General features: G+C 35.4%; 1 protein-coding gene across 4 annotated transcripts in view; it reads right to left on the bottom strand.

The window, feature by feature from the left end:
• The window catches only part of CFTR (cystic fibrosis transmembrane conductance regulator), a 190,493-nt gene that overhangs the window by 21,004 nt on the left and 151,621 nt on the right, over positions 1-17,868 (bottom strand). For all 4 annotated transcript variants that reach the window (XM_021078522.1, XM_021078520.1, XM_021078523.1 and 1 more), the window contains 1 exon segment: positions 13,575-13,826. In XM_021078522.1, coding sequence (XP_020934181.1) covers positions 13,575-13,826 — 252 coding nt within the window.

A 17,868-nucleotide genomic window follows, 5' to 3' on the forward strand; every position in this document is an offset into this window, starting at 1 on the left:
AGTTCCAAACATGAATACGAGCTTGAAAATGAATGAATCTGAAACAGTTCTAATATTTAAATAATGTCCATAATAAATTAAGTAAGCATCAAGTTTAGGCCTGACAATAAAGGGTAAGTTCAATGAGCTATATACTCCCACAGAAGGCAGGATGGTCCCTGCCACTTCTCAGCAGATAAGCACATGGACCGGTGTCAAGTAAAATTCTTATATCCATTCTGATGGGCAAGAAGAGAATTTTAGGAAGTGAAAGGAATATTAAGGAAAAGAGAAAACTCTTCTTGGTCTCTAAAGACTATAAGAACCAGCATGGCAGTGGGAAGGCCATGCCCTGCAAGGGGAGAACAGGTGCCCCAGGTGGCAGCAGGGAGCTGTTATGATACCCTCTCAGATCCAGTGCTTAGAGGAAGAGGCTCTCGATGGGATAGAACATCTCTGTAGTCATTAACTAAATACTGAATAAACTGCTCAACATGTGGTGGGTGTTTATTTCTTCCCCCTTACATTATTTCTCTTTCTTTTTTTATTATTATGCCTCTTCACAGGAGAGCTGGACAAATGGTCTTGTTGAGTAGTGCTTTTCACACTACCCATGGAAAAGGACAGTTTTGTTTTGTTTTATAGTTTTCAACCCACTGTTCATTCAGTATGTTAAAAAGTAGATAATAAAAAAGAATTTCTAAATGCCTACTTGCAATTTCTATACTTATCTCATTATAGACCAGAAAGTTTCTAAAACAAAACTGGTTATGGACCACAATGTATGCTTGAGAGCACGTAGAACCTACAATAATAATAACTTATTGAATACTGATTAGTAACCTGGTAGTAAACTAGGCCTTTGGGGAAGCTGATAAACAGTAGTGACACAATTATCCTTCTATGCATCATAAGAGCCTTATAATGAGACATTCATAAATGTCTGTTTTCTTAGACAACTTAAAAAAATCAGATAAATAAAATGTTATACACAACACCCTGTTGAGGCTCTTCATACTATTCATCAAAAATGGTAATTATTTTATTTATTCTTGTCTTGATTACTGCTTGTGTTCACCCAAAGAATATAAATTCAACAAAGGCAGGGTAATTTATATTGTTTTCCATTGAATTCTCAGCACCTACCATAGTGGTTGGCTCACTTGATTACTCAATAAATACTTGTTTACATTGATGAAGGGATAGTCAGATGAAAGGATGAGTGGATGGATGGACAGACAGATGGACAGACAGACAGTGGATGGATGGGTAAGTGGATGGGTGAATAGAAGTAAGAAAGGAAGGAAAAGAAGGGAGGAAGGGCAGATGAATGAATAACCTTATTTAGTTGATCTAATAAATAAATGGATATAGTCAATTCTGTTCAGTTATCAGACCCATTTTTAATTTAAAAATCTTGTGGAATTTCATATGGACACTTCCATTTCTGAATCAGCCCATGTTGTGCAAACATATCTCCGTATGTCATGATTTTTCAAACACAACAGCAAAGCTTTGTATAAGTAATCTGAGTATGCACTGTGTAGGTGAGGCATGAGGAAAGGGAAGAGAAGGGAAGTTTAAGAGCAAGAAGTCATCTCTTCCAATGTCACATCAAAAACTCTTGATGAAAAGTTCCTTGAGGTTCAGACTCTTTTGTCATTAGCCAGGATTCTAAAGATTAGGATAAATAACTACATTATTTTTACTTAAGAAGCAAATATTTAAATGTTTAGAGAACTCAGTTTTTATGTTGGGATAAAACTGGATTGAGAGACAATTTGTAAGTCTTTTGTTTAGCTTTAGTTATTAGCTACTGTCTGGTTTCCTGATATTGTTGAACCTCTGGCATTGCATTATGTCAGACATGGTTTTCAACAGCACGTAATCTTATTGGTTCATACCTAACAAAGTCTCCTGTTGTTTATATAATTGGCACATAGCAATTCTTTTCCGGGACTTGTTTTTCTAGGCTTCTCTGTGATCTGTTGTATCAGGGCAGAGTATTTCCCACAAATAAGCTTTTAAGATAGATCCTAATTCCAAGTCAGTGTTTTCTAGTAACTTCAGTGCACCTCCTCTCTGAGAATTTTGGATCAAGATAAATCAAAATGTTATGTGGAGAGTTAAACAGCATTGAGTTTGATGCTAGTTGTAACTGCACTGACTGTACCATGAATAGAACAGTCTCAGGACATTCTTTTCAGAGTGTCTTACTTGCCATTTTAATATGGCAAGAGACTGAAACTAGCTGTAATTATTTTTCATCTCTCTGTGGTCTCCAGAAATCAAGATGCCAAATAAAACAAAATTTAGATTCCCAAAGTTTAATAACTGTAAATTTTATATATGATACATCTCTGTTTATCACTAATAAAACATAATTCTTGGGAGTACCTTGTGGCTCAGCAGATTACAAACCTTTACTAGTATCCATGAGGATGCGAGTTTAATCCCCGGCCTCACTTAGTGGATTAAGGATCTGGATCTGGCATTGCCACGAGCTGTGGTGTAGATCGCAGATGTGGCTCGGATTCTGCATTGCTATGGCTGTTGCACAGGCTGGCAGCTACAGCTCCAATTTGACCCCTAGCCTGGGAACTTCCATATGCCATAGGTACGACCCTAAAAAACTCCAAAACATAATTCTTAAGGATATGCTCCTCACAAACCCAGAATAAATTACTTAATGATTCAGATGCTTCACATCAAGTTTTATCAAGGCAGAATGTCATATGTATTTAATACATAAAATAGATATTTAGGTGTTTATGCTTCTATGATCTGAATTCTTGATATTACTTGAAATATTTCTGGCATCTCAATATTTTAAAGAGATTACAAATGGAGAAAGCAGGAAAGCTCACCCAAAAGAATAGATCTTAATGTATGATTAAAAATTTAGAGCACTGTCCTGTACTGTGATATAATCAAGATACCATCTGAAGCATTTTGATAAATCTAGGCTTATTATGAAAGACCTAGCTCCAAATTAAAGTCCCAGCCTATATTTTGAGAAGAAAAAAAAAAAAGAAAAAAGGAATAGATATTCTAGTTGGGAGAAGGTGATCTGGATGTTAAAAATTTAGGCCAAAATGAACAGCTTTTAAGAAAAAACTACTTGAGATTGAAAAGAAAAATAGGTTGTTTTTTGTTTTGTTTTGAATGCACACTTAGCATGCAGAGATTCCTAGGCCATGGACTGAACCTGGAGCAAACCTAGCTACTTACCATGACAATACTGGATACATAACCCACCGTACCACAAGGGGAAATCCCAAACTAGGATTTCTTAAAGTTACTTTTATTAAAGTAAAAGTTGTAAAATACTTGCTACGTATTTTTCTCATGCATTGAAAGTAAAATTTAGTGCAGGTTCTGTGAAGTAAAGGCCTAAATTAAAAGCCAAGAAAGTAATAAGATATTACTTATATAGTAATATATAGTAATATATAGTATATATATTACTATAATATAAGTAATAAGATATCTTCCCTAAAGTAATTTCTATGGACAAAGTGTCTAATATGAAGATTTAATGGTATTGATTTTTTCATCTTTCAACCATACAATGGGCTGAATATGTGTCTCTCTTAAACTTATATATATATATAGTCTTTTTAGGGCCACACCATGGCATATGGAGGTTCCTAGGCTAGGGGTCCAATCAGAGCTGTAGCTGCTGGCCTATGCTAGAGCCACAGCAATGCAGGATCTGAGCCGTGTCTGCAACCTACACCACAGCTCATAGCAATGCTGGATCCTTAACCCACTGGGCAAGACCAGAGATTGAACCCAAGTCCTCATGGATCCTAGTTGGATTTGTTAACCGCTGAGCTACGACAGGAACTCCCCATAAATTCATATGTTGAAATTCCAACCTACAATGCGATAGGATATTAGGAGGTGGGGCCACCAGGAGGTGATTTGGTCATGAAGATAGAGCCCTCATGAATGAAGATAAAGCCCTCATGAAGATAGAGCCCTCAGTGTCCTTATGAAAGAGGTCCCAGGGAAGTCCCTTGTCCCCTCTATCAAGTGAAGTTACAGTGAGAAGACAGATGCCTATGACCAAGTGGGCTCTTATCAGACACTGAACCTGTGGGGCCATGATCTTGGACTTTCAGACTCCAGAATTGTAAGAAACAAATTTCTGTTATTTATAAGCCACCCAGCCTATGATATTTTGTTACAGCAGCCTGAATGGAATGAGACACACCATAAAACCAAGATCACTGAAATCTATTAAAAATTAAAAAAGAAATGCCCAAATAAGTCCTTTTTGAATGTTTTTTCTCTTTTTTTTTCTTTTTTAAAGAAGATGAATTAGACTATAGATGAGCTTGCTGGATTTTTAGACAATAGAAATAATATACAAATGGTCCTCAACTTAGGATGGTTTGACTTAGGATTTTCTAACTCTACAATGGTGTGAAAGCAATACACATTAGCTAGAAACTACTTCAAGTCTTGAATTGGGGTCTTTTCCTGGTCTAGTGCTATGTGGTATGATATTCTCTCATAGTGATGGGCAGCAGTAGCTCCCAGACGGCCATGTCATTATGAAGGCAAATAGCTGATACATTTACAACTATGGTTGTTTTCACTTTTCAGTACAGTATCCAATGAATTATATGATATTCAATACTGTTATAAAATGGCTTTGTGTTAGATGATTTTGCCCAACTATACACTTATGTAAGTGTTCTTGGCATGTTCAAGGTAGGCTAGGTTAAGCTATAATGTTCATGTAGGTTAAGTGTATTAAATGCATTTTTGACTTAATGGTATTTTCAACTTATGATGGGTTTATCAGAACATAACTCCATTTTTAAGTCAAGGAAGATCTGTGCTAAATTTGAGTCTACTTCTTAATCATCATGCAAAAAGTATGTCTGGGGCATCTTGTAACATTTTCATAGGTATAAGGCAAAGCAGTAGAAACTACATTCTTAAGAGAGCTGATCAGAATAACAGCTTTAAGAATAAATTCCTACTGTAATCAATCATAAGACTAGAAGTAGATAGAGGCCACTCAGTCATTCATTCATGCATGCATTTAACATATAGTTAGCTAGGCAATGTGCTAGGCAAAGGGACAAAAAAAAAATGAAAAATAAGACTTCTAGTTTCTGGTCCAGCATATGGGTAACTTGGGTATCTATCCTAACAACAGATTAAAAACCTGAGCAAACCAAAAATCAAAACTCTTTCTAGATCCATCAGAAAGTGAAGTCACAAGGCAAACCACTGCCACCATAAATGGAGAAACAGAGAGAATGACAACTTACTGGAGTAGAAACCCATGATGAGAAACCTCCATAACGACCTGAACCAGGGTAGGAAAACCTAAATTGTCAATGAAAAATTGCCGGAGGCTCTGCATGGTCAAGTCTGAGAGAAAAATCTCCAGGGGAGGCCATTCATAGAGAGGACCCTACACCTTTGTAAGTGTTATCTCCAGGAGCTCAAACACAGTTCATCTCACAAAAGGAGAAGAAAGGGAAAGGAACAAAAATATTTGAAACAACAATGACTGAGAACTTCCCCAAATTAATGTCAAAAACTAAACCACAGGACTAGGAATTTCACAGAATATCAAGCAGGATAAATGCCAAAAAGACTACATATAGGCATATCTACTCAAACTACAGACAATCAGAGATAAAGAAAAAATCTTGAAAGAACGCACTATTACAATTGGAAATTGCAATATTCCTCTATCAAAAATGGACAGATAGAAGTTGGTAAACCAGTAAGAATATAGTTAAACTCTATACAACCATCGGTCAATTGGATGTAATTGACATCTATAAACTACTTTACCCAACAACAGCAAAGTACACATTCTTCTAAAGCTTACCAGGAACATAGGTGATCACCAAGGTAGATCACATTATGGGCCATATGACACAATTTAACAAATTTAAAAGAATGCAAATCATATAAAGTATGCTCTCAGACCATGTGGAATTAAAGCAGAAATCTATAACAGAAATACAGCTGGAAAATCCCCAAATAATTGGACATTAAACAACACATGGGTTAAAGAAGAAATCTCAAAAGAAAATTAAAAATATTTCAAACAAATTAAAATAAAATGAAATTTATCAGAATTTGTGGTATGAAGCAAAAGCAGTACAGGGGAAATTTATAATATTAAATGCTATAGAAAAGAAATATCTAATATATCTAATATAATAATTTATAATTATAGCATAATATAAATACCTAGTACAGAAAAGAATATAATATGTAATACAGAAGAGAAGAAACATCCAAAATCAATAATCAAGCTTCCATTTTAGGAAACCAGAAGAAGAGCAAATCAAATCCAAAGTAGGCAGAAGAAAAATAAATAAATAAAAATTGAAGCATAATCAACTGAATTGAAAACAGGAAATCAGTAGAGAAAAATCAATGAAAACAAAAACTGGTCTTCTGAAAGGATTAATAAATTTCACAAGCTTCTAGGCAGACTAAGAAAATAAGAGTGATAAGACAAATTACTAATATCAAAAATGAAAGGAGATTAAAGGAAATCATGGACTTGGAGAATAGACTTGTGGTTGCCAATGGGGAGGTGGAGGGAGTGGGATGGATTGGAAGCATGGGGTTAATAGATGCAGACTATTGCCTTTGCAATGGATTAGCAATGAGATCCTGCTGTGTAGCACTGGGAACTATGTCTAGTCACTTATGATGGAGCATGATAATGTGAGAATAAAGAATGTATATATGTATGTGTAACTGGGTCATCATGCTATACAGTAGAAAAAAATAATGTACAGTAGGAAAAAATGGAAATAAAAAATGTTATGTATACATGTATGTGTAACTGGGTCATCATGCTGTATAGTAGAAAAAAAATAATGCACAGTAGGAAAAAATGGAAATAAAAAATAAAAAAGATCAAAAGAAAAAAAATGAAAGGATACTTACAGCATAAGGAATATGGCCAATAATATTGTAATAAATTTGTATGAGGAAAAGTGGTTTACTAGACTTATTGTGGTGACCATTTCATAATATACACAGATGTCAAATCACTATGTAATGTACCTGAACCTTACATCATATTGTATGTGAATTATATTTCAACTAAATTTTTTTAAAAATAAATGGAGGTAAAACCACTATATATCTTACTACATATTATTAACAGAATAATAAATACATACTATAAACAACTCTATGCCCATTAGTGTGATAACTTTAAATAAATAAACCTTGAGAGATACAATCCCCTGAAAGATATAATCTGCCAAAACTCATGAGAAGAAATACACAATCTGAATAGGCATATATCTTTTAAAGAAATTGCATTGATAATTGACAACTTTCCAAATCAGAAAGCACCAGGCCCAGATAGATTCACTGATGAATTCTACCATACACTTAAAGTAGAAATTCTACCAATTCTCTACAATCTCTTTCACAAGATAGAAGCAAAAGGAATACATCCTAACTCATTCTATGAGACCAGAATTGCCATAATACCAAAAATAAAGACATTAGGACCAATATTTCTCACGAACATAGATGGAAAATGCTTTAAAATTAGCAAATAAAATACAGCAGTGTATAAAGAGAATTACACACCATGACCAAGTGGGATTTATCCCAGACTCACAAGCTTGGTTCAACATTTAAAAAGCAATTAATATAATCCATTATATCAACAGGCAAGAAAAATCACATGATTTCACCAATCGATGCAGAAAAAGCATATGATAAAATTCAAAACCAATTCTTGATAACAACTCTTAGTAAAGTAGAAATAGAAGGGAAAGTTATCAACTTGACAAAAACAACATCTTCAAAAATCCTACAGCTTTCATCACACTTGATGTAAAACTTGAAGCTTTCCCACTAAGATCAACATCAAGGCAAGGATGCCTTCCTCTTACCACTGCTTTCAGTATCCTATTGGATGTCTTAGCTAATGCAACAAGTCAAGAAGAGGAAATAAAAGGCATGCAGATTGAGAAGAAAAAGTAAAACTGTCTTTGTTTGCAGATAACATTATCTATGTAGAAAATAAAAAAAAATCAACACTAAAACTCCTGAAACAAGGGATTACAGCATGATTGAAGGATACAAGGTTAAGACACAGAAGTCAATTTTCCTACATACCAGCAATTAACAAGTAGAATTTGAAATTAAAAACAAAATGCAATTGACATTAGCACCCTTGAAAATGAAATACTTAGGTATAAATCTAAGAAAATATACACAGGATCAGGATGAGAACAACTACAATACTGATGAATTAAACCAAAGAAGAATTAAACAGATGGAAAGATATTCCATGTTCATGGACAGGAAGATTCAATATTGTCAAGATGTCATTTCTTCACAACTTGATCTATAGATTCAATGCAATCCCAATCAAAATCCCAGCATGTTATTTTGTGAATATGGCAAACTGATTCTAAGGTTTATATGGAGATATAGAAGACTCTGAATAGTCCACACATTATTGAAGGAGAAGAACAAAGTCAGAGGACTGATACTACTCAACTTCTGTAGTTTTGGAAGTTGACTTAAAAGACTGAAGCAGCTTAATAAGAACACCTTCAGTTTTCCAGCTTTTTAAAAGTTCTCTATAACTCCACTTACGGCCTTTCCTACTGTCTCAAAAAACAAACAAACAAACAAAAATGCCAAAACAAGGAGGCAGGAACATAAAATGGGAAAAAGACAGTCTTTTCAGCAAGAATTGCTGGGAAACCTGGACAGCTGCATGCAAAGCAATGAAATTAGAACACGTCCTCACATCGTGTACAAAAATAAACTCAAAATGGCTTAAAGACTTAAATATAAGACAAGAAACCATCAAACTCCTGGAAGAGAACATAGGCAAAACATTCTCTGACATCAACCTTATGAATATTTTCTCAGGTCAGTCTCCCAAAGCAACAGAAATAAGATCAAAAATAAACCAGTGGGACCTAATCAAACTGACAAGCTTTTGCACAGTAAAGGAAACCAAAAAGAAAACAAAAAGACAACTTACAGAATGGGAGAAAATAGTTTCAAATGATGCAACTGACAAGGGCTTAATCTCTAGAATATACAAGAAACTTATACAACTCAACAGCAAAAAAGCCAAAAACCCAGTTGAAAAAATGGGCAAAAGACCTGAATAGACATTTCTCCAAGGAAGATGTACAGATGGTCAACAAGCACATGAAAAAATGCTCAACATCGCTGATTATTACAGAAATGCAAATCAAAACTACCACAAGATACCACCTCACACCAGTCAGAATGACCATCATTAATAAGTCCACAAATAACAAATGCTGGAGGGGTGTGGAGAAAAGGGAACCCTCCTGCACTGTTGGTGGGAATGTAAGCTGGTACAACAACTATGGAGAACAATATGGAGGTACCTTAGAAAACTGTACATACAACTACTATATGACCCAGTAATCCCACTCTTGGGCATATATCCGGACAAACCTTTCCTTGAAAAAGACACATGCACCTGCATGTTCATTGCAGCTCTATTCACAATAGCCCAGACATGGAAACAACCCAAGTGTCCATCAAGAGACGATTGGATTAGGAAGATACGGCATATATACTCAATGGAATACTACTCAGCCTTAAAAAGGAACAAAATAACGCCATTTGCAGCAACATGGATAGAAATAGAGACTCTCATCCTGAGTGAAGTAAGTCAGAAAGAGAAAGACAAATACCATATGATATCACTTATATCTGGAATCTAATATATGGCACAAATGAAACTTTCCACAGTGAAGAAAATCATGGACTTGGAGATTAGACTTGTGGTTGCCAAGGGGGAGGGGGGGAGTGGGGTGGTTGGGGAGCTTGGGGTTCATAGATACAAACTATTGCCTTTGGACTGGATAAACAATGAGATCCTGCTGTTAGCACTGGGAACTATGTCTAGTCACTTATGATGGAGCATGATAATGTGCAAAAATAGAATGTGTACATGTATGTGTAACTGGGTCACCATGCTGTACAGAAGAAAAAAAACTGCATTGGGGAAATAATTATTAAAAAATAATAATAATGAAAAAAAAAAAACTCCTCTACGGTGCAAAGGCAAATCTCTATATATACCCTCTTAAGACAGATGCTGTTGCTTTCTCTTTCCCACCACCAACATGGTGTTCTATGTAACTCCTCATTTCAGGATTCATCCATTCCCTAAGACTTTGCAGTTGGACTTCTACCTTCACTCCTCCACACATAATGTAGCACATAAATCAGCATCACCTGGAAGGTGTGATAAAACACAGACCACTGGTCCCACTCCCAGAGTCTTTTATTCAGTAAGGCTCAGGGGGCCTCGAGAATGTGCATTTCTCACAAGTTCTCAACTGATGTAGATGATGCTGGGACAGGGACCACACTTTGAGACCACTGCTCTCAAAGACAATGCACTAGCAAAATCAATTAGGATTTCCTAAGTTGTCAACTTTCCTTTATTGCTTTGGCCCTCTATCTTCATATCTCTATCATCTTGTACCAGTCTTGGCTCCCATTACACCCTTCATGCATCCCCCATCCTGAATGAACCCGTCACTGCTTTTTGTACATACCCTGTGCCTCATGTTATTCCCTCTGCCTATGGCACCCTTCCTTACCACCTTTACTTTTGTTCAAGTCTCAAAGCCTCATTCTAAATGCTACTTCCTGTGTAAAACCCTCCTTGAATAGACCAGCTCCCAGTCAAATGATACTTACTGCTTTCTCCTCTGAATTACCTTAGCATTTTACCTGTATATCTCTTATTCAAGGGTACTGCAAGATTATTTTTTTGCAGGATGAATCTTTTACAATTGTGGGTCAAGTTCTTTTCAAGAATAAAGATTTCAAAATTATAAACAAAAAATTAGGTACAGGGCCTTTAAATGGTCTCAAGCAAGTGAAGTTCTTTGAAACCTAAGCTTTGTTAGCTTCACAGTAAATCTGCTTCAGTTCTTACTGGGTCTAACATTTCCCCTTTCAGCTGACATTTTCTGGGACAGATTCATTCTCATTCTCATTCTCATTCTCCCTTCCTCCCTCCCTTACTCTCTCCTATTGCTCTTTCTTTGTCTTTTAAGAGAAGCAGGTAAAAAAGGACTTTGAAGATAGCAGATCTGAGTTTAAAATCCCTGCTACCTCACTCACTTAATCAAATTTCATTTTCTGGAGTTCCCTTCATAGCTCAGTGATTAATGAACATGACTAGGATCCGTGAGGATGCAGGTTCGATCCCTGCATTGTACAACTAGGATCTGGCCTTGCTGTGGCTGTGGTGTAGGTCAGCAGCTCCTATTCGACTCCTAGCCTGGGAACTTCCACATGCCACAGGTGCTGCCCTAAAATAGAAAAATAAATAAAAAAACCTTCATTTTCTTCCTGTACACAAAAAGGTTAATAACATCCACCTTTGGAGTTATAATAAGATCAAATGCAATAACAAACAAAGGTATTACAGTGCTTACTACATGATAAGCACTTGATAAATATCTAGAGCATTATATGAGTAATTTTCAATTCCCCCAATTTCCTAGAGAATGCCTTGTAAAGACACATGACCAGCTTTCCCTGTAAAGGTTCAGAAAAGATAGAATGCCTGGGTAAATTGTTTCTCCCTCATTTTTATCATCTCTGTTTACTACTCTCACATTAAGGAAACTATCTATAGAAATGAGGAATCCAAAACTCTACTAGGACTTGTTTGCATTTAATTTAATGGGCAAGTGAGCACTGGAAAATAAAAGGGATGGTGGAATGTCAGGAGGAGAGAAAACGATTAATTTACCAAATCTTTATACCTTGGTTTATAACAACCTATCTGTTGATATTGTTTATAACTTCACAGCGCTTTTGGCATCCATCCTGGTAACCCTTGGTTGCCTACGGCATTCATTGATGTGTAAGGCAAAAGAGAGTAATTAATTATGCTTTTCTCAATGGAAAGGAGGAGTGAAGGCAAATAATTAATCTTATTTAGTTCCAAAGCATAACTTTAAACAACCTCATTCTAAAATTTGAGAAAATTCTATCTAAAACCTAGTCTCTTCATTTATGTCCATTTAAAACTGTTTCAGAAAAAGAAAAATATATCTCATTCTTGGTAAGCAGAAATATAACAGAGTTAACATTATTAGTATGTGAATTTATTTTTCCTAACTATAAGATTAATAGGTAAGTCAAAATTTCCAGTGTGCCATTTCAAGCCTTTTAGTGTATTATGTAGAGAATATTTGCTCACTCTCTATTTTCTTCCTAATAGAACTTTGTCCAGTACCTCAAATTATCAAATATTCCTAAGCCCATGAACAAAAGCAAGTGATAATAGTTGTTTTTATGTTGGTGATAGTGATGGTGGCCTAACAAACCTTATTGACCAGTATCCTACCAGTTAAATATATATGTATATATATCCTTGAAATTAAACCACAAAGAGATGAACTTTTAAAATTCAGTTTTCATAGGAAGTGGTTCTGCTGTATTCTATCTCAATTAGCAAGAAAAAGGGAATATAAAACTACATTTATAAAGCATGAAATGTAGGGAAAATGACCATCTCCTTCTCTAAGAATCAATTCTAGAATCAGTTTATTTGAGTAACATCTATGAGTTCAGCCCAGTGCTAGGATCCATAAGAAACACTTCAATATAATACAAGGTTATTTTTGCTTATTAAAAATGAAATTATTGTTTCAAAAAAAGCATGTAGAAGTTCCAAGGCTAGGAATCAAACCAGAGAGCCTGAGCCACAGCAGTAACCCAGGCCACAGTAGTGACAATGCTGAGTCCTTAACCACTAGACCATCAGGAAACTCCATAAATTATTATTGATTGGTAAATTACTGGGAAAAAAATGAAAAAATCCATACCTTGATAAAAATTCCAACTAAACAAACAAACTGAAAAAATCCAAGAAAAAAGGACCACTTGTTTGACAGTGTCAGGTAAAATTGAAGAAGACTTTAGATGGAGTCAGCATTGAAATAGTTCATTCATCTAAAATGGAAGACATTTTCAAGATGCAAAAATCTAAAAACATGTTGTAATTTTGGTTTATTTAATGGCTTCTTTAGTTAGTAAGCTAGCAATCAATTAGATATTCTGCAAATAGAATCACATTTTTTTTCTTTTTTAGGGCCACACCCATGGCATATGGAAGTTCCCAGGTGAGGAGTTGAATTGGAGCTGTACATCCTACACCACAGTCACAGCCATGTCAGATCCAAGCTGCATCTGCAACCTACACCACAGCTCATGGCAACACTGGATCCTTAATGCACTGAGCGAGGCCAGGGATCAAACCTGCACCCTCATGGATGCTAGTCAGATTTGTTTCTGCTGAGCCATGATGGGAACTCCCAGAATCACATTTTAAATGGTCCCAATATATAGAGTCAGGACACTGCAAACTAAATTTCACATGAAGAAATAATGACTCCACATAAGAACTTGAAAATATTTATGTCCAATAATGGTTCTAGTCTACAACAATAGTGTTACAAATGGACTCTACTAACAAGTTGCTCTAGGCTACTGAGATTCACTTACTGAGCAGAGATCTAACCAAGCAAGCAATGTTTAAATCTCACCCTCTGGCCAGGACTTATTGAGAAGGAAATGTTCTCTAATACGGCGTTCCCACCATCTACATATTTCGCAGTGAGGTCTTTGACAGTCATTTGGCCCCCTGAAGGCCAGATGTCATCTTTCTTCACATGTTGATTCTCAATAATCATAACCTTTGAAAGCTGGCCATCCTTGGATGGTTTGAACGACCTGTTAGGTTGATCTCCTTCTGCTGGCATATCAATAAACTTAAAGACTCGGCTCACAGATCGCATCTGAAATGAAAATAATATTTTATTTTATTTATTTATTTATTTTAAGAGCTACAGATAATGTCATAATTAGTTTGATGTTTCCTAAAAAATAACTTTTAGATGTGACATGAGCTGGTTGTCACTTGGTTATTTGTCAGATTTTTCAATGAACTAACAGGAAATTTTGAAAATAATTAAAAGCTTAACCAAGAGAATTAACTAGGATTTATATAAAAGGGCTCTGTATAAATCTGCTTATTTTTGTGATCATTTAATTCTCAGTTATGCAAGCCACATATAAATAGTCAAACTATACTCAAGGGAATAGATGATGCTAAGGGGAAACTTTTTTCTATCCTGAGTAGCATAGCACAATGTTGTACAACTGGTATATTATAATAAAATACTTCACATTTCAAAACCACTACATAAGACTCTTGCCTTACTCTCACAGCGCCTTAATAACTATCAACAATTTGATATGTCATCTGTGTAGTAAGTAGACTCTTGAGGCTCAGTAAATTTTTAGTAACTTCACAATAATCTTCACACAAATTTAGGTCACTGGCATATATCTGCAGTTATATTTTTAATCTAAATTACTTAAATATCAATTTCCAAAATGTGACTGTGTCTAAGTGTTATATTTGAAATTCAACTATATTTCAAAGGTGCCTAAATTCCTTAGTGAGAACTTATTTCTCTGAATAATTATAATCTATTAGAATTTGATTTTTAAGATAGCCTGGCATATAATAGGCATCCAATGAATATTTGAAAAATTTTAAATGAATAAAGTAATGAATATGCGAATGATTAAAAATATATATAAGTGAATATATAAACAAAGATTAATATATATAAATGAATATGAAGAAAGAGACTTTGAATTCACTCAATTTCTATTTTTAAAAATTTCATCCTTGGTTCTATGGTTTAGTACTCCATAGGAGTTAATAGCTTACTAAATAGAAATTTTTTTATTTTAAAAGTAATTGTTGATTTGACTCTACTCTATTTTTCACTATCAAAAGGGGAAATGGGAAGAATTCTTCACCTTTAGTATGAAATGATTGGTAGATGAATCAGCAAAGTTTAGATACTGATCCTTAACTGAACATTAAAAGTTCCATATTAGCAAATATAATAGCATTGCCTATTTTCTCATGCCACTCATCAAGCCTGCTGTTTATAAGGAGCTTTCTTCTATCTCTTTCTTCTATTAGTTAACTGTGTGCTTCAGATTCCTTCATCTTGAAAATACCTTCAAATTATTTTCAATAATCATTTAAGATTCAAAAAGGTAATCTTTTTAAGCTAAACCCACTGAAAATGGAATTGAAAAGTATCCAAGCCCACAACCATCACAAATTACTCTAGAGGAATTGAAAGGCACATCATCACTATTCCTCCCACATACAATGTTTTAATTCCAACTTATAGGTGATTTTCAGCATTTGTTAAATCACCATTTAGTTATTTTTATTAATTTTGAATTAAATTATATTGTTGATATTTCTGTATGTCAATGCTTCGAAGAATTCTAAACTAGTGTTTGTTAAATGCTTTAGTGTGTCAAGAAAGATACTATATAGGAAAAATGCAGCATATTTTAATAATTCTAAGCAATCAAAAATATTTAAATATTGATATATTAGAAAATGACATTCAAAACCACTATTTTGGCAGCACCAAAATGAAGTATATAATTTTTCTGTGTAAGGATTTTTGTCTGAGCACAGAAAATTACATTCTACATTAGTGAGGATGAATCCAAAATTCAGATGTGGTAAATGGAATGTACTAACAAATTTAGAAAACAGAATTTTCAACTCCTCATTTCCATATAGTCTAGTTGTTTAAAGTGACAAGCTATAATAGTTACCCACAGCATGGTCAAATATCCTTGACCAAGAACAAGTTAACCTCATCAAAGGGCACCCATCCATGGCATATGAATAGACATTCACTCAACTCAATGGGTTAGAATATTTTCTGATGCAAAGAAAAGGTAGCTAGTGCAGACATCTGCATTACAGTTAGTTTTTCAGCCACTGAAATGCTGTTATTGATTAAATGATATGGCCAGATAATATTATGAATTTCTAACTAATTCTGTGTGTCTCACAGGCTCTCCAAATTGCGTCTTCTGCTTCCACTGCCTCTTGAAGGAAGAGCTACATTAGAACAAGAGCACAGAACATCAGTTCTCATCTTGCAAGTTGTAAAATACTGCCTTTGGAGTCAGAGATTGATGGTTGGAAATTTTTGAGTGACATGAATACTGCCTTTTAAGCTTCAAAAGCCAAAGCTTGAAGAACTCAAAACACAGTGTTTATGCAAAAACAGTAGTTGTGAATGAACTGCTGATGGATAAGAAACAGTTTCTCTCTTTATCCCACAATCAGACTCATGAATGGACTGAGATACCAGTTCCTCTAAACAGAAATATTGCATCACAGCTGAACTGATTCTATCCTCAAGTAGATTTGAGAGATTTTTAGAACATAGGGGGCCTGTGCCTCAATTTTATGGTGGAGCCAGGAAAGAGGCATGTCTTAGAGAATCTTCCAGTGTCTTGCATGGCATAAGAGCAATGGAATGGGCACTGTTGCATGGCATAGATAACTTGACATAGCTTCAGCTTTTCTTGTATTTCTAGAATGATGCTGAAGGGAAGCCAAATAATCCTAATCCTTTCATCCCTTGAGGTCTTCCATTCCTCAGGGATGTGGAGAGACAGAGACAGGTAGAGACAGAGAACTAACAAAGAGAGAGCTCACAGTCAGGACCAGAAGGACAAAGACCCAGTGTACCTGAACTGTGCACCTCTAGGTCAGAGACAGCCTTGGATGGAAACAATGGACAATCTAGGGCCAGATGTTCCCTTCTTCAGTTTCATGGTATCCTGTAAATTCCACTCAGAATTTATGTTACTTCTAGCAAGATCTCTGAATTCACTGAGATTGTTTCTTCCACTCAGTGGAAAGTGTGTTCAAATAGAAAATGAATTTGACTGTGGCAAAAATTGTTATATTTTTTGCACACTTGATTTCTCAGTCAAAAGATTCATATCTGCAATCAGGGTCAGATTCAGGTTTGGCGAAACATGAAACTTAAGTAATTTGGGGGATTCTTTTTTTTTTGGTTTGTTTTTGTCTTTGTCTTTTTGTTGTTGTTGTTGCTATTTCTTGGGCCGCTCCCGCGGCATATGGAGGTTCCCAGGCTAGGGGTTGAATCGGAGCTGTAGCCACCAGCCTACGCCAGAGCCACAGCAACGCGGGATCCGAGCCGCATCTGCAACCTACACCACAGCTCACGGCAACGCCGGATCGTTAACCCACTGAGCAAGGGCAGGGACCGAACCCGCAACCTCATGGTTCCTAGTCGGATTCGTTAACCACTGCGCCACGATGGGAACTCCTGGGGGATTCTTTTTAAGAAAGAAAAAATACACACACACACACACACACACACACACACACACAATGGAATACTAGTCAGTCATAAAAAGGATGAAATGTTGCCATTTGCAGCAACATGGATGGACCTAGAGATTATCATACTAAGTGAAATCAGAAAAAGACAAATATTACATGATATTACTTATATGTGAAATCTAAAAAATAAAGCAAATGAATCTATTTACAAAACAGAAACAGAGATATATATATATATAGAAAACAAACAGGTTGCCTAAGGGGAGAGGGGTGGGGTGGGGATAAATTAGGAGTATGGGATTAACATATACATACTTCTATATATAAAATAGATATACAACAAGGATTTAGTATATAACATAGGAAAAATATTTTAAAAAATAAATATTATGCATAGAAAATTAAGTATAGGGCCTTTGAAGGGTTCCACACAAGTGAGAGAACCTGAACTTCCATCTCATGAGCTTCCTGTTAAACCCACCCTGCCTACTATAGTAACCTTATTCAACACTTCCCCGTATCCTCCCCATCTAGCATTCAGCATCATGCAGACCCTCAATAAATCTTTGTTGATAATGAATTAATCCCTCATTCTTCCTTATATGCAGAAAGTAGTCCCTGAG

Source organism: Sus scrofa, chromosome 18, assembly GCF_000003025.6.
Source record: "Sus scrofa isolate TJ Tabasco breed Duroc chromosome 18, Sscrofa11.1, whole genome shotgun sequence".
Classification (NCBI taxonomy): Eukaryota; Metazoa; Chordata; class Mammalia; order Artiodactyla; family Suidae; genus Sus; species Sus scrofa.